Source organism: Odontesthes bonariensis, chromosome 1, assembly GCF_027942865.1.
Source record: "Odontesthes bonariensis isolate fOdoBon6 chromosome 1, fOdoBon6.hap1, whole genome shotgun sequence".
Taxonomy (NCBI): Eukaryota; Metazoa; Chordata; class Actinopteri; order Atheriniformes; family Atherinopsidae; genus Odontesthes; species Odontesthes bonariensis.
In genome coordinates, this window is record NC_134506.1 from 48,265,217 (window position 1) to 48,286,526 (window position 21,310).

Below are 21,310 nucleotides of genomic sequence, written 5' to 3' on the forward strand. Positions count from 1 at the left end.
TCAGCTGGGATTCTCTGGACCTGGTTCTGACCCCCCGACCCCCTCCCTGAACACTGACACCAGGTCTTTCATACTGCTGGCTGAGGAAGGTTTCCCCTCATCTGACTGCCTCCTCATCTTCCTCGGGTTGGTGTTGACACTCTTGGAGCGCAGTGCTGGATACATCCTGTCCTCGCCCACCAGCAGCTCCTCCTCCTCTCCGTTTCCATGGTTACGACCCACAGTCCTGGACTCGTCCACCTTCACCCGGGTCAGACCGCCGACCCGGTCCTGCTGGATCGGGCTGCAGACGCCACCGCTGACGGACTTCCTGTTGTCGAGTGTCGAAGAAGATAAACACTGCGTGACCTTTGACCTCTCGAAGGGGAAGGATGCCGCTGCTTCCAGTCTGCTCTTATGAGCCGGCTGGTCCACATCGGAGTCTGTCGGCTCGGGCCGGGGTGGGGTGGAGCAGGTGGGGGGGGCCATGAGCTCAGGGTCACACGGGGAGATCAGGATGTTAACGTTGGACAGGGACTGAGTCCGTTCCTTCAGACCAGCGACCTCCAGAGTCAAGCCAAACTCCTTCCCTTTACCTGGAAACAATTAAACGGTTAGTTAGTCCCTAGTCCCTTAACTGGTTCAGGTCCTACTTAGAAGGCCGGAGTTATTTTGTTACTATTGGCAGCTATGAATCTGAGCGAGTGGCCATGACTTGTGGAGTCCCCCAGGGGTCAATTCTTGGACCTCTTCTGTTTAACTTGTATATGCTCCCTTTGGGTCAGATATTGCAGAACTTTAACATTAATTATCACAGTTATGCAGACGATACACAACTTTATGTGTCTCTGTCACCGGACGACTGCAGCCCAGCAGACGTACTGTGTCAGTGTCTGGAGGAAGTAAACACCTGGATGAGAGAGAAGTTTCTACAGTTAAATGAAGACCAAACTGAGATCATTCTGTTTGGGAGCAAAGAGAAGAGGGTCAGCGTTGGTAAATATCTTGAGACTCGGGTCCTTACAATCACTGACCAAGTTGGTAACCTCGGAGTGTTGATAGACTCAGATCTGACTTTCAGCAGCCACATCAAAGCTGTCACCAAGGCAGCTTTTTACCATCTCAGAAACATCAACAGAATTAAAGGTTTCCAGGAGAAACTCATCCATGCATTCATCTCCAGTAGACTCCATCACTGTAACGCTCTTTTAACTGGACTTCCCACAAAGAGCATTAAACATCTGCAGCTCATCCAGAACGCTGCTGCTGGAGTTTTAACCCGGACTAAGAGATCTGAACACATCACAGCAGCTTTAAAATCTTTACTCTGGCTTCCAGTCAGTCACAGAATAGATTTTAAAAGTCTGCTGATGGTTTACAATCTGTGATCTGTTCAGAGAATATAAAGCCAGCAGAGCTCTTAGATCCAAGGACTCAGGTCAGCTGGTCCAGTCCAGAGTCCAGACTAAACATGGAGAAGCAGCATTTAGCTGTTATGCTGCAAACAAGTGGAACAAACTGCCAGTGGAGATTAAACTTTCACCAAATGGAGACATTTTTAAATCCAGGTTAAAGACATTTCTGTTCTCATGTGTCCATGAATGAAATCTGCACGATATCTTTGAACTTATCTGGACTGTTGCTGGTTTTTAAATTCATTTAAATGATTTTATTTGTTTCTCTTTATATTCTTTTATGTATTTTTAATGCTTCTTCCACTCCCTGCTGCAATGCTTTTATTTTATGTGAAGCACTTTGAATTGTTTGTACATGAAATATGCTATATAAATAAATTTGATTTGATTTGATTTAGTCACTGGTAAAGTATCTCTGGTCTCACCTGGTGTGTTTCCTGCCTCCGAGGTCCCTGCCGGTCTTTCTGGACTCAGGTGGCGCCCCTTGTCCTCCACGTCTCCGGACCCCGGCGTCCTGTCATCAGAGTCCAGCTGGTACCGGTACAGACTGAACCCGTCGGCGCTGTTCGTGCTGCCGCGGCGCAACAGAGGCGCCGGCTCACAGACGGACGACGCTCTGGAGCAGACCAGGTCGACGCCCGCCAGCTTCTCCAGAGCGTTCATCATCCGGCCGGAGAGCTCCTCCAGCTGAGCCAGGCGGAGGTCCACCGTCTGCAGGGAGGCCTTCATGGAGTGCTCCCTCTCATTCACCTCCTCCAGACGCATGGACATGTTCTCCACCCTGAGGGTGCAGCAGAGGGAGGACACACAGAGTTAAACTATGACGTGAGGGGACCTCTCAACGCTCCTTCACTTCCACACTCTCATTGGGCCTCGTGCAACAACCGTCCGTACGCACACATTTGTTCTTAAGTCGTGCATACGAGTGATTTGAGAGAATTTGCGCATTCACCAATCTTTTCGTATTTTACGTTTTCTTTCAGGTACGAACAGATTTGTTCTTAAGTCGTGCGTACGAGTGATTTTGTCAGGGAGGGGGCGGAGAGGTAGGACGCGAATGCAGACTCAAGGGATGAAAGCAAAACTGTCTCAGTCTCAGAGCCCCTAAAGTTGTTCTTTCTGGATCTGTGAAAGCAGAACTTCAGTCTCAGAGCCCCTAAAGTTGTTCTTTCTGGATCTCTGAAAGCAGAACTTCAGTCTCAGAGCCCCTAAAGTTGTTCTTTCTGGATCTCTGACAGCAGAACTTCAGTCTCAGAGCCCCTAAAGTTGTTCTTTCTGGATCTCTGAAAGTAGAACTTCAGTCTCAGAGCTCCTAAAGTTGTTCTTTCTGGATCTGTGAAAGCAGAACTTCAGTCTCAGAGCTCCTAAAGTTGGTCTTTCTGGATCTCTGAAAGCAGAACTTCAGTCTCAGAGCTCCTAAAGTTGTTCTTTCTGGATCTCTGAAAGCAGAACTTCAGTCTCAGAGCTCCTAAAGTTGTTCTTTCTGGATCTCTGAAAGCAGAACTTCAGTCTCAGAACCCCTAAAGTTGTTCTTTCTGGATCTGTGAAAGCAGAACTTCAGTCTCAGAACCCCTAAAGTTGTTCTTTCTGGATCTCTGAAAGCAGAACTTCAGTCTCACAGCCCCTAAAGTTGTTCTTTCTGGATCTCTGAAAGCAGAACTTCAGTCTCAGAGCTCCTAAAGTTGTTCTTTCTGGATCTGTGAAAGCAGAACTTCAGTCTCAGAACCCCTAAAGTTGTTCTTTCTGGATCTCTGAAAGCAGAACTTCAGTCTCACAGCCCCTAAAGTTGTTCTTTCTGGATCTCTGAAAGCAGAACTTCAGTCTCAGAGCCCCTAAAGTTGTTCTTTCTGGATCTCTGAAAGCAGAACTTCAGTCTCAGAGCCCCTAAAGTTGTTCTTTCTGGATCTGTGAAAGCAGAACTTCAGTCTCAGAACCCCTAAAGTTGTTCTTTCTGGATCTCTGAAAGCAGAACTTCAGTCTCAGAGCCCCTAAAGTTGTTCTTTCTGAATCTCTGAAAGCAGAACTTCAGCCTCAGAGCCCCTAAAGTTGTTCTTTCTGGATCTCTGAAAGCAGAACTTCAGTCTCAGAGCTCCTAAAGTTGGTCTTTCTGGATCTCTGAAAGCAGAACTTCAGTCTCAGAGCTCCTAAAGTTGGTCTTTCTGGATCTCTGAAAGCAGAACTTCAGTCTCAGAGCTCCTAAAGTTGGTCTTTCTGGATCTCTGAAAGCAGAACTTCAGTCTCAGAGCTCCTAAAGTTGTTCTTTCTGGATCTCTGAAAGCAGAACTTCAGTCTCAGAGCCCCTAAAGTTGTTCTTTCTGGATCTCTGAAAGCAGAACTTCAGTCTCAGAGCCCCTAAAGTTGTTCTTTCTGGATCTGTGAAAGCAGAACTTCAGTCTCAGAACCCCTAAAGTTGTTCTTTCTGGATCTCTGAAAGCAGAACTTCAGTCTCAGAGCCCCTAAAGTTGTTCTTTCTGGATCTGTGAAAGCAGAACTTCAGTCTCAGAGCCCCTAAAGTTGTTCTTTCTGGATCTGTGAAAGCAGAACTTCAGTCTCAGAGCCCCTAAAGTTGTTCTTTCTGGATCTGTGAAAGCAGAACTTCAGTCTCAGAACCCCTAAAGTTGTTCTTTCTGGATCTCTGAAAGCAGAACTTCAGTCTCAGAGTACAGAACTGTGTCTTTGGGTTTCATTTTGCTTTGCAGCTCTGGAGCTCTGACAGGGTCCAAAGCATCATCAGCTAAAGAAATGATGTTACATCAGTAACAACAGCCAACTGTACAGAGCTCTGATCCAGAGCTAGGAAGGATCGGCCCTGAACTGAACGAGTGGGCGGTCCTCACCTCTCACACGTAACTCTGATGCGCTCGTTGTTGGACGACTGCTTCTCGTCGTCTTTCTCTCTGAAGTAGTCCTCCACGCACTGCTCCTCAAACTCGTGGAGACTCTTCAGTTCATCTGCAGTCAGCACCAGCTCTGAGGAAACATCATACATTATTATTATTATTATCATACATACATTATTATTATTGGGATACATCCTAACTCCTGGGATTCTCCATCTAAAACTTAAGCATTGGACCCTGAACTCCAGATCTCCTGACTTTAACTCCTGGGATTCTCCAACATGAAGCTGATGATCCAACCTGGAGGAGGCCACATGTTTTTTTTCCACTTACGGAGGCGCCTCTCGCGGTCGTCGTGCTCCCCTTCAGGCCGCCGCCTGCAGCGGCAACACAGCCTCTTCATCACAATGTAGATGTGGGGGAAGACGATGAGGGGGGGCGGCAGGATGGGACGGTCGTGGAAGGTCATGATCAGCTGATACCTCTGGAACTTCCACACCTGGTTGGAGATGGACTTCACCTCAAAGAAGGTGTTGCTGTTGAGGAAGAGGACGAAGCAGAAATATCTGAATCACTGGATGAACGAGGGGCTAAAAATCCATTTTATGGTCATGTTCAGACATCTTTGGTTTGAGCTCAAAGTTTATTAACTAGAGATGCGATACACTGTCAGAACTGTCATGTGACCAATGACGTTAAAAGGTTTCGGACGTCACCCCTGCCTCATTTAATGGGCTTTTTCTGAGTCTCTTTGCCTCTCTGAACTGACATCCATCCAGATGTCTCCCAACCACCAGCTCTGAAGGCTTTCTGTAGAAACACTGGAGTAAAACAAGGATTTCTGAGTTCATCCAAACAACTTTTAGTTTTTAAAGAAAGCTCTAAATGATCCTGAAACAACATCTAACCCTTCATATTCTGTCATTTTTTTTTACATTTATTCTTTAGTTTAATCTGGAATGTGTTTTAGAGTGTCTGTATATTATTTTTATTTATTTTTAAAAACCAAAGAAATGTTTTCCTCTTAACAAAGAACTTGGTTTTGCTTAGTGTTTAACGAGTATAATTTATTTAATGTTTGATGTCATCATTATTTAGTCAATGAAAAAACGCATGAAAAGTCTCTTATATTATTGGTACATTGGTATATCAGTATTATTCCATTGATCCTAATCAATGGGACAGTGTCAGCTGCTATGGCTTCAGTTCTCCACCAGATGTCACTGCAGCCTTAAAGCTTTTTCGGCTCAGTTGGAAGGAAAGCCTCAGAGCTTGATGAGGCTTCACCTGCCCATCACTTCTATGAACCAATTTCATGTTAAATTGTTGAATAAAACAATGAGGTCAGGTGACTGATCTGAGGTCAGGTGACTGATCTGAGGTCAGGTGATTGATCTGAGGTCAGGTGATTGATCTGAGGTCAGGTGACTGATCTGAGGTCAGGTGATTGATCTGAGGTCAGGTGACTGATCTGAGGTCAGGTGATTGATCTGAGGTCAGGTGACTGATCTGAGGTCAGGTGATTGATCTGAGGTCAGGTGATTGATCTGAGGTCAGGTGATTGATCTGAGGTCAGGTGACTGATCTGAGGTCAGGTGATTGATCTGAGGTCAGGTGACTGATCTGAGGTCAGGTGACTGATCTGAGGTCAGGTGATTGATCTGAGGTCAGGTGACTGATCTGAGGTCAGGTGATTGATCTGAGGTCAGGTGATTGATCTGAGATTAGGTGACTGATCTGAGGTCAGGTGACTGATCTGAGGTCAGGTGACTGATCTGAGGTCAGGTTATTGATCTGAGGTCAGTGTACTGATCTGAGGTCAGGTGATTGATCTGAGATCATGTGATTGATCTGAGGTCAGGTGACTGATCTGAGGTCAGGTGATTGATCTGAGGTCAGGTGATTGATCTGAGGTCAGGTGACTGATCTGAGGTCAGGTGATTGATCTGAGGTCAGGTGATTGATCTGAGGTCAGGTTATTGATCTGAGGTCAGTGTACTGATCTGAGGTCAGGTGATTGATCTGAGATCATGTGATTGATCTGAGGTCAGGTGACTGATCTGAGGTCAGGTGATTGATCTGAGGTCAGGTGACTGATCTGAGGTCAGGTGATTGATCTGAGGTCAGGTGACTGATCTGAGATTAGGTGACTGATCTGAGGTCAGGTGATTGATCTGAGATTAGGTGACTGATCTGAGGTCAGGTGACTGATCTGAGGTCAGGTGATTGATCTGAGGTCAGGTGACTGATCTGAGATTAGGTGACTGATCTGAGGTCAGGTGACTGATCTGAGGTCAGGTGACTGATCTGAGATCAGTGTACTGATCTGAGGTCAGGTGATTGATCTGAGGTCAGGTGATTGATCTGAGGTCAGGTGATTGATCTGAGGTCAGGTGACTGATCTGAGGTCAGGTGACTGATCTGAGGTCAGGTGATTGATCTGAGGTCAGGTGATTGATCTGAGGTCAGGTGATTGATCTGAGGTCAGGTGACTGATCTGAGGTCAGGTGATTGATCTGAGGTCAGGTGACTGATCTGAGGTCAGGTGATTGATCTGAGGTCAGGTGATTGATCTGAGGTCAGGTGACTGATCTGAGGTCAGGTGACTGATCTGAGGTCAGGTGATTGATCTGAGGTCAGGTGATTGATCTGAGGTCAGGTGACTGATCTGAGGTCAGGTGACTGATCTGAGGTCAGGTGACTGATCTGAGGTCAGGTTATTGATCTGAGGTCAGGTGACTGATCTGAGGTCAGGTGATTGATCTGAGGTCAGGTGACTGATCTGAGGTCAGGTGATTGATCTGAGGTCAGGTGACTGATCTGAGATTAGGTGACTGATCTGAGGTCAGGTGACTGATCTGAGGTCAGGTGACTGATCTGAGGTCAGGTTATTGATCTGAGGTCAGTGTACTGATCTGAGGTCAGGTGATTGATCTGAGATCAGGTGATTGATCTGAGGTCAGGTGATTGATCTGAGGTCAGGTGATTGATCTGAGGTCAGGTGATTGATCTGAGGTCAGGTGACTGATCTGAGGTCAGGTGATTGATCTGAGGTCAGGTGATTGATCTGAGGTCAGGTGACTGATCTGAGGTCAGGTGACTGATCTGAGGTCAGGTGATTGATCTGAGGTCAGGTGACTGATCTGAGGTCAGGTGACTGATCTGAGATTAGGTGACTGATCTGAGGTCAGGTGACTGATCTGAGATTAGGTGATTGATCTGAGGTCAGGTGATTGATCTGAGATTAGGTGACTGATCTGAGGTCAGGTGACTGATCTGAGATTAGGTGACTGATCTGAGGTCAGGTGACTGATCTGAGATCAGTGTACTGATCTGAGGTCAGGTGATTGATCTGAGGTCAGGTGATTGATCTGAGGTCAGGTGACTGATCTGAGGTCAGGTGACTGATCTGAGGTCAGGTGACTGATCTGAGGTCAGGTGATTGATCTGAGGTCAGGTGACTGATCTGAGGTCAGGTGATTGATCTGAGGTCAGGTGACTTATCTGAGGTCAGTGTACTGATCTGAGGTCAGGTGATTGATCTGAGGTCAGGTGATTGATCTGAGGTCAGGTGATTGATCTGCGATCAGGTGATTGATCTGCGATCAGGTGATTGATCTGAGGTCAGGTGATTGATCTGAGGTCAGGTGATTGATCTGCGATCAGGTTATTGATCTGAGGTCAGGTGACTGATCTGAGGTCAGTGTACTGATCTGAGGTCAGGTGACTGATCTGAGGTCAGGTGATTGATCTGAGGTCAGGTGATTGATCTGAGGTCAGGTGATTGATCTGAGGTCAGGTGATTGATCTGAGGTCAGTGTACTGATCTGAGGTCAGGTGACTGATCTGAGGTCAGGTGATTGATCTGAGGTCAGGTGACTGATCTGAGGTCAGGTGACTGATCTGAGGTCAGGTGATTGATCTGAGGTCAGGTGACTGATCTGAGGTCAGGTGACTGATCTGAGGTCAGGTGATTGATCTGAGGTCAGGTGACTGATCTGAGGTCAGGTGATTGATCTGAGGTCAGGTGACTAATCTGAGGTCAGGTGACTAATCTGAGGTCAGGTGATTGATCTGCGATCAGGTTATTGATCTGAGGTCAGGTGACTGATCTGAGGTCAGGTGACTGATCTGAGGTCAGGTGATTGATCTGAGGTCAGGTGACTGATCTGAGGTCAGTGTACTGATCTGAGGTCAGGTGACTGATCTGAGGTCAGGTGATTGATCTGAGGTCAGGTGATTGATCTGAGGTCAGGTGACTGATCTGAGGTCAGGTGACTGATCTGAGGTCAGGTGACTGATCTGAGGTCAGGTGATTGATCTGAGGTCAGGTGACTGATCTGAGGTCAGGTGATTGATCTGAGGTCAGGTGACTGATCTGAGGTCAGGTGACTGATCTGAGATCAGGTGATTGATCTGAGGTCAGGTGATTGATCTGAGGTCAGTGTACTGACTTGAAGACGGCGATCAGCAGGTTGACCAGCAAGATGTTGGCCACCAGCAGGTAACAGGCCATGATGGCAGGTGTGAGCCAGGCTCCAGGGATACAGGGAGGCAGCTTCTTCCCATCCTCATCGTACATGTTTTCCCCACATGGAGCTGACAGACAGACACAGATTCAGGCATTATTTCACTCCAGGACATTTATCTCTTTGTTCCAGTGATGCTGTATTACAGCTTCATTTCAGAGACTGAAAGTGTGTTTAGCACAACAGTTACAGCTCCTGTGAGCCAACTTTTACAAAGTGACGTCTCACATACTTACGATTGATCTCCATTGCATAAACTGTCCATCAGCAGAGGAGAGGAAGCAGAGGAGAGACAGAAGCAATCATCATCAGTCAGTGAGGAAGACTTTATGCTGAAAAAAAAAAATTATGCTGAAAATTAATCTGATTAATCACAGGATTCCCCTGATTAATCACATGATTTCCCTGAGTAATCACAAGATTTCCCTGATTAATCACAAGATTTCCCTGATTAATCACATGATTTCCCTGATTAATCACGATTAATCTCATTTGTACGCAGAATCCAAAAATGAATCCAAAAGTAGTGTATAGCTTTTAGCATTTAGCTTTATTTTAAATGTGCTGCCATATAAATGAAAGTGCCATAACATTTGTTGTGCAAACACACTTTTAACATCAGCATCTTTCTGTAGTTTTTATGTAGAAGCCTCGCTCCACTGTCTGTTTCCTTGAATGACTTGCTGCTATCAGTTGTGTGTTTTGCCTTTAAGTGATATTTTAGACTGGAACTACTACGCTGAGAAGACAATTCAACTTGGCAGTGTTTACAGATGACTTTGGTTCTGTCGACTCCGCCGTCTGGAAGAACTTTAACATGAAAATGGCCGAGTAAAAGTTCCGTACCCTTCTCCATGTTTGGTGGATCCGCCGATTACTTTCTTTTCCTGTTCCACAGCAGACAGCAACAGACTTTTACAAAATAAAAGCCTGTTAGCAGCAGACTTTTACAAAATAAGAGCCTGTGAGCAGCAGACTTTTACAAAATAAAAGCCTGTGAGCAACAGACTTTTACAAAATAAAAGCCTGTGAGCAACAGACTTTTACAAAATAAAAGCCTGTCAGCAACAGACGTTTACAAAATAAAAGCCTGTGAGCCACAGACTTTTACAAAATAAAAGCCTGTGAGCGGCAGACTTTTACAAAATAAAAGCCTGTGAGCAACAGACTTTTACAAAATAAAAGCCTGTGAGGAACAGACTTTTACAGAATAAAAGCCTGTGAGCAACAGACTTTTACAATAATAAAAGCCTGTGAGCAGCAGACTTTTACAAAATAAAAGCCTGTCAGCAACAGACGTTTACAAAATAAAAGCCTGTGAGCAGCAGACTTTTACAAAATAAAAGCCTGTGAGCAGCAGACTTTTACAAAATAAAAGCCTGTGAGCGGCAGACTTTTACAAAATAAAAGCCTGTCAGCAACAGACGTTTACAAAATAAAAGCCTGTGAGCAACAGACTTTTACAATAATAAAAGCCTGTGAGCAGCAGACTTTTACAAAATAAAAGCCTGTCAGCAACAGACGTTTACAAAATAAAAGCCTGTGAGCAGCAGACTTTTACAAAATAAAAGCCTGTGAGCAGCAGACTTTTACAAAATAAAAGCCTGTGAGCGGCAGACTTTTACAAAATAAAAGCCTGTCAGCAACAGACGTTTACAAAATAAAAGCCTGTGAGCAGCAGACTTTTACAAAATAAAAGCCCGTCAGCAGCAGACGTTTACAAAATAAAAGCCTGTGAGCCACAGACTTACAAAATAAAAGCCAGTGAGCAACAGACTTTTACAAAATAAAATAAATAATAAAACAGGGGTGGTCCGTGGCGTAGTGGGTTGAGCAGGCGCCCCATGTACAGAGGCTACAGTCCTCACTGCAGATGGCCCCGGTTCGAATCCCGCATCGGACGGCCCTGTACTGCGTGTCGTTCCCCCTCTCTCTTCCCCCTGCTTCCTGTCTCTCTGCACTTTCCCATCCATTAAAGGCACAAAAGCCCCCCCCCCCAAAAAAAAACTGTGTTAATGCACGATAAAATATTCATCGCGTTAAATAATTAACGAGTTAACTCGCCCAGCCATAAAAAAAACTCAATCTGTAGTTTAATGTTCATTATTCAGATGAAAACTTATAACCTGCACAGACAATAAAACCCACTGAAGACATAAGATACAGGTGGTTTTAGGAGGGGGAGACAGGGGAGGACAGGGGGGGGACCGACAGGTTCAGAGCCCTGAACAAATATTCAACACTTTTTCCTCATTTTTGCTTCAAAACCTGAATTAAAATGTACTTTTAATTTATATAATTTGATCAATACAATATGCTGACAACTTTGAAGGTGCGACAAAAAAGAAACAAGACTGTCAGTGGCTGTGGCCAAAGAGGAAGGATCCTGAGCCACAAGGTGACCAAAGGAGAAGCCAACCTGGTGAAACACACCCAGGTTAGACCTGCCTGCGTTAGACCTGCCTCAATGGAAGGTGTCTTATGATAAAAAGCCGAAACACCCAATGATGTTGAGGCGCAAATCTGTGTCAAGGGGTGGCTCCCCCCAGGATGTTTTTCAACATCAGGGATAGTAAGATCAAGTCCTCATTAATGAAACCAATGTTGGTAAGTCAGTGTATTATTCCACTGATCCTGATCAATGCAGTGTACAGAGTGGGCGACATAACAGAGGGATGACAATCTGTGGACACAACTCTACAGTCTGTGGAGAGCTTGGATGGGATGAGGAGGAGGGCAGGAGGGGGTTGGGACGGGAGGACAACTAACAGGTGTCTTACTATGGACGCTAGTCTTACGGTCTATGGAGTCTGCAAAGACCTCTCCGTAGATCATCCAGTATGGCATGTAGAAGATGTTGCGAGCCAGACGCCATGTTGGCTCCTCGTCTGGGTGAAGGATGGCCTGCCGAGCTACACCGAAGCTCATCAGTACCACCAGCATGATCACCACGAAGTACAACATGTCTACCATCTGGAGACACGGACAGAGACACAAGATTTGTCCCTTTGGTTTTAAAAGTCTGACATGTCTATGACCCCATTCACCCTGTGATCCCTTTTTTTGGTCATTTGAGGGAAAGCAGATTTTAAGTTCATCAGGGGGAGGTTTATGGTTGACATTTCCTGAGGAGTTTTAGCTCAAGGGAGTCATAAAGGCACACCTCGTAAACTGTGTTATCTCAGATCTTGAACAGAGCAAGGGGGCCGTTTGTTCTTTGAAGATAACCCCCCGTTTGGAGTATAAAAATGAATGTGTGTGATTCTCCTCTTGGCTCACTGTCCTGACACCGTGCAGACAGGGGACTGTTCAAATGCTGTTTTGGCTTTGAATAAAACATAAAGAAAGACAAATTCTGGATTTTCTCTTATTATTATTTGAGTAGTCTCCTTACCCACTTTGATAAAAAAAAAAATCCACAACAAGCTCTACGGTACCTTCACTCTGGGTACCGGGACTAACAATGTGTAAAACTCTTGTCTGTAACCTTCCTGAACAATAAAGACGGATGAATGGATAGTCTAGTGTTAAGATTGCCACCTTTCATGTAGGTGACCTGGGTTCAAATCCCCTGCATGAAAGGTACTACCTCCAGTAGGGGTCCTTAGGCGAGACCCCTATTACCCTGCCTGTAAGTCGCTTTGGATAAACACCTGTTCTAGCTTCACTACACTGGCTCCCTGTGTCTTTTAGAATAGATTTTAAGATTATTTTACTGGTTTTTAAATCTCTGAATAGATTAGCACCTTCTTACATTTCAGAACTGCTCACAGAATATGTTCCAAATCGAGCTCTGAGATCATCAGGTGCTACTTTATTAAATATTCCTAAAATGAAATATAAAAAGACGAGTGTAGCTGCTTTCTTTTTTTATGCACCAAAAGTATGGAACTCTCTACCAGTGTATATTCGTCAGTCAACAGATATTACAAACTTTAAAAAGCAGCTAAAAACACATCTATACACCCTCGCCTTCTACTAGTTTTATAAATTCTATTATTATTACTATTTATATATTACATTTATTGTTTCTCTATTTTATTGGTAAATTATTTTTTTCTATTTTTAGTACTTTATCTTTCATTTATATCTATTTATATCTCTATATCTCTATTTTGTCATTGTTGTGGTTGTTTTACTTTATTTACTTTGTATATTGATCTTATTTGTAAAGCACTTTGAGCTACATTTTGTGTATGAAAGGTGCTATATAAATAAATTATTATTATAAAAGCATCTGCCAAAAGCATAAACACAACATAGACATAAACATAAACATCCTACCATCTTTCCAATCATCATGACGTAGGGACCCAGGTACTTGTTGACTCCAAAGATGTCGAGGACTCGGATGTACCAGAAGATGATGTCGACGCAGTAGATGACGCGTCCGTAACCCATGTAGGGTTCAGCCTGGAGTCGCAGCAGGAGGCCCAGCAGGAAGACGGAGATGGCCACCAGGTCCGTGATGTTCCAGTAATCCTCCAACCACACGTTGACCTTCTGCTTCAGCTTCCCCGGCTCTGACATGAGGATCTGACAGCAGCAGGGGGTCAGTAGGGTCACACAAAGATAAAAACATCCCCATTCTTTACTTCTCTGCTGACCTGGGCCAACCACTGAAGTCAGGACCAGCATTTGTTGGTGTTTAAGAACTTAAGATTCATTGGGAGTTTTTTCCAGTGTGAGAAGCACATACATTTTGGTTGTGGCTATCACTGAATGACCTGAGACCCCATGGTGAACATCCTGAACACCCTGAACATCATGAACACCCTGAACATCCTGAACACCCTGAACACCCTGAACATCCTGAACACCCTGAACACCCTGAACATCCTGAACATCCTGAACACCCTGAACACCCTGAACATCCTGAACACCCTGAACACCCTGAACACCCTGAACACCCTGAACACCCTGAACATCCTGAACACCCTGAACACCCTGAACATCCTGAACACCCTGAACACCCTGAACATCCTGAACATCCTGAACACCCTGAACATCCTGAACATCCTGAACACCCTGAACATCCTGAACATCCTGAACACCCTGAACACCCTGAACACCCTGAACATCCTGAACATCCTGAACACCCTGAACACCCTGAACACCCTGAACATCCTGAACATCCTGAACACCCTGAACATCCTGAACATCCTGAACACCCTGAACACCCTGAACACCCTGAACATCCTGAACACCCTGAACACCCTGAACACCCTGAACATCCTGAACATCCTGAACACCCTGAACATCCTGAACATCCTGAACATCCTGAACACCCTGAACACCCTGAACATCCTGAACATCCTGAACACCCTGAACATCCTGAACATCCTGAACACCCTGAACATCCTGAACATCCTGAACACCCTGAACATCCTGAACATCCTGAACACCCTGAATGTGCTGCTGAGGGTCTGTTATTGAGGGAGAAGGTGCGGTTCTGACGGTCCAGGTGTGTTTGGTTCTTACCTCTCTGACCTTCTCCAGTCCCAGAGTGATGATGTAAGAGATGACGATCCACTCCTGCAGGCAAGGCCAGCGCTCCATCTTCACCAGGATGATGTAGTTATACAGCATGAGGTACACCAGGTATAAGATCTGACAGAGAGACACAGGTCACATGAGAGTTTTTATAATGATGAAAGACTTCAGCAGGTGAACTGTTATAAAAGTCATTTTTTACTGATTTCAGTGTCAGGAAATTTTAAAGGAGCCATGGCATGTAATATTCACTTTTTAAGGTTGTTTTTATATGAGTTCCCCTAGCCTGCCTGCGGTCCCCCAGTGGCTAAAAATGACGATAGACCTAAACCATGCACTGGAAATTATTTTCCGCCTTTGGTAATGGGAACATGCAGATGGCCTGATCGGGAAAGCTGCCTCATATGACGTCGAGGTTATTTCCCCCCAGAGCCCATATAAGGCTATGCCAAAACTGCCTTTCCCCGCCCACAGCTCTTTGGCCAGCTCATTGCTCTGTATATGGATGTAAAAAATCTGTTCACAGCTCCTGCATCAGAACCTCTAAAGAGCCAGTGGACAGATTTTGTTTTTTCTGGGAAAGTGACGACAGAACCGAAGAGATTTGTGTGTGCGCCAAACATCTCACCGACGAATGTTTCCAGAACTTGGGCCAATACCGAGCTGGCCTTGCCGAACGTCTGAAAATGAACCCTGGATCAGTACCAACTCTCTTTGGCCCAACTACAGACCTCGGACAAGTAATTAATTTAACGCTCTGTAACTGTGTTGCTTTCCTGTATGTACAGTATAGTTACATAGCTTGTTACCACAAAAAAGTGTCTGTATCGTTAGCTATGCAGCTAATAGCATCAGCTGGGCTGTGGGAGGTGTTTGCATGCCCATGAGATGGTTAGCTCGCTCATTTTAGACCAAAACCCCCGACTTCAAGCTTCCTGAAGAAGAATGAATCCGCAAATTCAGTGCATTTCATCAGGATAATGATTCATTCATGGTTCCAGAGTCAAAACGGTCAGTCTGTCTTTGTCGTTAGCTCTGCAGCTAACAGCTCGGTCACTGTCGCTAATGTAACAGTAAATAGCATGAGGTATGCAAGTGGACACCTCATTTACTGTATCGTGAGTGTTGTGTACTTATTTGTTGTTTTGATAGCCGTCCTGCTGTTGGTGTTATGGCGCGCACGATATCTGCCTTTCCTCTGATTGAAATGACTAGCGCTACGTGCATCTTTGCAAACCAGAGCAATCTTTGCCCCGCTTTTCTCCTCCTAATTTATATTTAGAGCTGCAGACCCTAAACAGCTCATTCTGAGGATCCTAGGGAAAGCTCATTTTTGGGACTGGCTGTAATTCTGCACCAAGCCAGAATTTTGGGGGAAAAAAACTCAGATACAGTATAAGGGGACCACTAAAGCCTATAAAAATATATAAAAGCCTCCATTTATTTTCATGCCATGGCACCTTTAAGCGACAAACAAAGTTGGGAACTTTGCAGACCTGCAAACATGTGACTCGGGTCTGAGACCACATGGTGACAACAAACTTATACCAGCAGCTTCTAGTTGTGAAGCCAGAGGACAGAAAAATGAGCTTTTACACTTTTACAGAACATATTATTCTTTTCAGTAAAGACTCACTGTGTTGAACCAGAACTTGGTGAAGGGGGCGTTGTAGAACTCATAGATCTTCTTCCCGATGGGAATCCTCTGCTGCATTTTGTAGTTCTCTTCTTCATCTCCTTTCTTTGACATGGTGTCAACATTTGAGATGGCATCCTGAAACAAACTCAAACTCCTTTAATCTGATGATGATGGTAGAAACGCTCGAGCTAATTTCTCAGTTTCTTACCTTATTGGATTTGTCGTCATCTTTCGTTTTTCCATCGTCGTTCTCTTTGGATGAATGATGCGAAGCTTCGTCTCCGAGTCGGAACTCAAGGAGCAGGATGGTCGGTGGGAAAACTATCCCCAAAATCACCTGCAGACAAAACAAGAGGGTTTAACACAAATTCCAGAAAAGTTGGAACAGAATGCAATGATTTGTGAATTTCATAAAGAAAGATTTTATTATCAACAGAACATAGAAAATATATCAAATGTTGAGACATTTTAAGCAGTGATGATTTCATGAGCTTCTTTATCAATAAAATTGTTTCTATCAGAGAGAAGATTGATGGAGTCCTTCCCACTATTATCAGTGATGTATCATCAAGTACAGCAGCTTTAGAAGTATCTTTAGAACCTGATTTGTATTTAGACGGTTTCTGCCCAGTTGATCTCTCTGAGCTAACAACAGCAATAGTCTCTTCTAAACCATCAACTTGTGTTTTAGACCCAATCCCAACCAGACTGTTCAAGGAGGTTTTCCCATTAATTGACACTTCCATATTGGATTTGATCAATCTGTCTTTGTTGACAGGATATGTACCTCAGCCTTTTAAGGTTGCTGTAATTAAACCTTTACTTAAAAAACCTACTCTTGATTCAGAAGTGTTGGCTCATTATAGACCTATATCCAATCTCCCTTTTATGTCTAAAGTTCTTGAAAAAATAGTTGCAGCTCAGCTTTGTGATCATTTCCACAGAAATAATTTGTTTGAAGAGTTTCAGTCAGGATTCAGAGTGCATCATAGCACAGAAACAGCACTGCTGAAAGTTACCAATGATCTCCTCTTAGCCTCTGATAGCGGACTTGTGTCTGTGCTTGTCCTGTTGGATCTCAGTGCTGCATTTGATACGGTCGATCACAGTATCTTATTACACAGACTTGAACATGTTATTGGGATTAAAGGAACTGCATTAGGCTGGTTTAAGTCATATTTATCTGATAGATTTCAGTTTGTTCTTGTAAATGAAGAATCTTCCTCACACACCAGAGTAAGTCATGGAGTTCCTCAGGGTTCTGTGCTTGGACCGATTCTTTTCACTTTATACATGCTTCCATTAGGTAACATTATTAGACAGCATGGCATAAATTTCCATTGCTATGCTGATGATACTCAGCTGTACTTATCTATAAAACCAGATGAACCCAATAGGTTGGTCAGACTACAAGCATGTCTTAAAGACATAAAGACCTGGATGAGTCAGAACTGTCTTCTTCTAAATTCAGACAAAACTGAAGTTGTTATCTTTGGACCTGAGCGCTTCAGGGAGAAATTGTCTAGCTACATAGTTACTCTAGGTGGTATTTCCTTGGCTTCTAGTTCTACAGTGAGGAACCTTGGAGTTATTTCTGACCAGAATTTATCATTTGACTCGCATATAAAACAGGTTTCTAGGACTGCCTTCTTTCACCTTCGTAATATTGTTAAAATCAGGAACATCCTGTCTCAGAGTGATGCAGAAAAACTGCTCCATGCATCTGTTACTTCAGCTTTAATTCTTTATTATTGGGCTGTCCCACATGAAGTTCTTTTGCCTACCGATGTGGAACACACTGATTGTAAGTGGCTTTGGATATAAGCGTCTGCAGAATGACCGTAATGTAATGTAATGTGATGTAATGTGATGTAATGTTGCTGCCATCAGATTGAAGTCATACACACAGTTCAGCTGCCTGTAACGGTTGTATTAGCACCCCAACCTCCTCGTGGCCCGACAGAAGCCAGGCGCTGTGCTGGTACCTTGAGTCCGTTGCTCTTGCCCATCCTCAGGCAGCCCATCCACATGTCGGTCAGCAGCATCTGGCTGCAGGTGTGGGCGATGAAGTCTCTGTGTTTGGCAGCCACAGCCAGCTTCAGGCAGGTGGAGTTGCTCCAGTTCTTCAGCTCGTAGGTCAGCAGCTTCATGGCCACCTGCTCATCATGTTTGTAGGACTGATCCAACAGCTCGTACGCCAGCTGACCAAACTCCCTGCGCAGAAACACAGCCGCACCCCCGGGTCAACACATCCAACGCACCCCCGGGTCAACACATCCAACGCACCCCAGGGTCAACACATCCAATGCACCCCAGGGTCAACACATCCAACGCACCCCAGTGTCAACACATTCAACGCACCCCAGGGTCAACACATCCAATGCACCCCAGGAAACATCCAACGCACCCCAGGAAACATCCAACGCACCCCAGGAAACATCCAACGCACCCCAGGAAACATCCAATGCACCCCAGGGTCAACACGTCCAACGCACCCCAGGGTCAACACGTCCAATGCACCCCAGGGTCAACACGTCCAACGCACCCCAGGGTCAACACGTCCAATGCACCCCAGGGTCAACACATCCAATGCACCCCAGGAAACATCCAACGCACCCCAGGAAACATCCAACGCACCCCAGGAAACATCCAATGCACCCCAGGGTCAACACGTCCAACGCACCCCAGGGTCAACACGTCCAATGCACCCCAGGGTCAACACGTCCAACGCACCCCAGGGTCAACACGTCCAACGCACCCCAGGGTCAACACGTCCAACGCACCCCAGGGTCAACACGTCCAACGCACCCCAGGGTCAACACGTCCAACGCACCCCAGGGTCAACACATCCAACGCACCCCAGGGTCAACACGTCTAACGCACCCCACGGTCAACACATCCAACGCACCCCAGGGTCAACACGTCTAACGCACCCCAGGGTCAACACATCCAACGCACCCCAGGGTCAACACGTCCAACGCACTCCAGGGTCAACACATCCAACGCACCCCAGGGTCAACACGTCCAACGCACTCCAGGGTCAACACATCCAACGCACCCCAGGGTCAACACGTCCAACGCACCCCAGGGTCAACACGTCCAACGCACCCCAGGGTCAACACGTCCAACGCACCCCAGGGTCAACACGTCCAACGCACCCCAGGGTCAACACGTCCAACGCACCCCAGGGTCAACACGTCCAACGCACCCCAGGGTCAACACGTCCAACGCACCCCAGGGTCAACACGTCCAACGCACCCCAGGGTCAACACGTCCAACGCACCCCAGGGTCAACACGTCCAACGCACCCCAGGGTCAACACGTCCAACGCACCCCAGGGTCAACAGATCCAACGCACCCCAGGGTCAACACGTCCAACGCACCCCAGGGTCAACACGTCCAACGCACTCCAGGGTCAACACATCCAACGCACCCCAGGGTCAACACGTCCAACGCACTCCAGGGTCAACACATTCAATGCACCCCAGGGTCAACACATTCAATGCACCCCAGGGTCAACACGTCCAACACACCCCAGGGTCAACACATTCAACGCACCCCAGGGTCAACACATTCAATGCACCCCAGGGTCAACACGTCCAACACACCCCAGGGTCAACACGTCCAACGCACCCCAGGGTCAACACGTCCAACGCACCCCAGGGTCAACACGTCCAACGCACTCCAGGGTCAACACATCCAACGCACCCCAGGGTCAACACGTCCAACGCACTCCAGGGTCAACACATCCAACGCACCCCAGGGTCAACACGTCCAACGCACCCCAGGGTCAACACGTCCAACTTACCCCAGGGTCAACACGTCCAACGCACCCCAGGGTCAACACATCCAACGCACCCCACGGTCAACACATCCAATGCACCCCACGGTCAACACATCCAATGCACTCCAGGGACCTACCTGGAGTTGTTCTCCAGGTCCTGGTAGATGTCGTCCACCAGCTGGCTCTGGGAGGACTCGTGGGCCATGGCTTTGTAGAGCTTACAGGCCACCAGAGCTTTGGCCATGGCCTCCTCCCCCCGCTGCCACAGGAAGAGCGCCATCTGCTGGCGCTTCATCAGCACCGCCCAAACCATCAGCTCGTGGAAGGGAAACTGGAACCTGCTGACCTCCGGGTCGTCCACATCGATGTCCACCTCCTCCTCCTTCTTCTTGCTCTTCCTGCCCTTGGGTTGGGGCTCATCGTCCTGCAGGAACCAGAACTGGTGAGCCGGACCATTCCTTCCTCTTACAGCATCTCATCTGCCATCTCACATCCACAACAACACATGCGTACCTCCATGCCGAGAAGCTTCAGAGCTTTGGGCTGCAACACAAAAGAAAGATTAGTGCTGTGATTAAAGCCCACGCAGTGACTCATCGGCGGCTGAACGCACCCGTTTCAGGCCGTACAGGTGGTTGTACAGTGACCTGAAGCTCTTCCTGGTGTATTTACAGCGGTACGCTCCACCCATCAGGAACTCCAGCACCAGCCCGATGTCAATCAGCGTGACCTGATAATCTGGAGGGAGATTCCCCTGAAACACACGTCAGAAGTTAAATCTACTCATATTCTTCAGTCACGGCTGACTAGGAATGGGAATTGATGAGATTTTTACCATTCCAATTCCATTTCCGATTCTGCTTAACGATTCGGTTCTTTGTCGGTTCCCTTATCGATTCTCATTTTGAGATAAAGGACGACAAACCGGTCAATTAGCATCAACTTTGTTTAGTTTAGAAGTAACACGTGTCATGACCTCATAAACCCAACAACGCTGAGGTCCACATTGGTCTATCCTGGCCTGGGTAATTTAACTCTTCCTGCTCTGGTGAAAGGAGAAGCTGGAGGTAGAGGTGAACTGGGGGTAGTACCACCAGCCTCTGGCTCTGAGCCAGTCAGGCTCTGTCTCTCATGATTTCATCTAAATGTAATGCCTGAGAAGGCATTCATTTAACCTTAACCGTTACTAACAGCAGCTTTTACAATGAGGCAAATGGTGCTAACATGATAGGCAGTGTTTGTTAGTTAGTTAGTTACCTGCAGTGTTAGCCGAGGACATGCTAACGTTGCTAACGTTGCTGGGTTCAGATTCACCAACGTTAGTCTGGAGCGGATCGAAAACGCGACATTCATTCATAGTTATTGCATGTTGGTAGTATTTCCTCCCTCTGGTGAAATATTCACTTTGCAAGTTGCCCTGTTGTCGTCTTTTTTAGGGATGTGGAACCAAACTTTTGAGCGTTTGTACCGCTTGGGCGCCATGTTTACTGTTGGCTGCTGGCTGCGCTGGACTCGCCACGCAACGTTGCGTGGTGACGTCATTCGTGCCCACTGGAATCGATAAGGGAATCGTTTGCAACATCGCCAAACGAGTCCAAGGAATTGAAACACTGGGAACCGATTTTCGATTC

General features: G+C 46.2%; 1 protein-coding gene across 1 annotated transcript in view; it reads right to left on the reverse strand.

The window, feature by feature from the left end:
• LOC142383985 (transient receptor potential cation channel subfamily M member 1-like) overlaps positions 1–21,310 on the reverse strand; it is a 40,007-nt gene continuing 18,697 nt past the window's right edge. Inside the window, exons 14-28 of the mRNA XM_075469877.1 lie at positions 20,293–20,433; positions 20,193–20,222; positions 19,817–20,103; positions 17,881–18,109; positions 16,104–16,232; positions 15,893–16,030; positions 14,245–14,373; positions 13,048–13,299; positions 11,562–11,736; positions 9,000–9,020; positions 8,689–8,833; positions 4,568–4,770; positions 4,232–4,364; positions 1,820–2,175; positions 1–575 (exon numbers count right to left, since the gene is read on the reverse strand). Coding sequence (XP_075325992.1) covers positions 1–575; positions 1,820–2,175; positions 4,232–4,364; positions 4,568–4,770; positions 8,689–8,833; positions 9,000–9,020; positions 11,562–11,736; positions 13,048–13,299; positions 14,245–14,373; positions 15,893–16,030; positions 16,104–16,232; positions 17,881–18,109; positions 19,817–20,103; positions 20,193–20,222; positions 20,293–20,433 — 2,943 coding nt within the window. The remainder of the gene's footprint in view (positions 576–1,819; positions 2,176–4,231; positions 4,365–4,567; positions 4,771–8,688; positions 8,834–8,999; positions 9,021–11,561; positions 11,737–13,047; positions 13,300–14,244; positions 14,374–15,892; positions 16,031–16,103; positions 16,233–17,880; positions 18,110–19,816; positions 20,104–20,192; positions 20,223–20,292; positions 20,434–21,310) is intronic.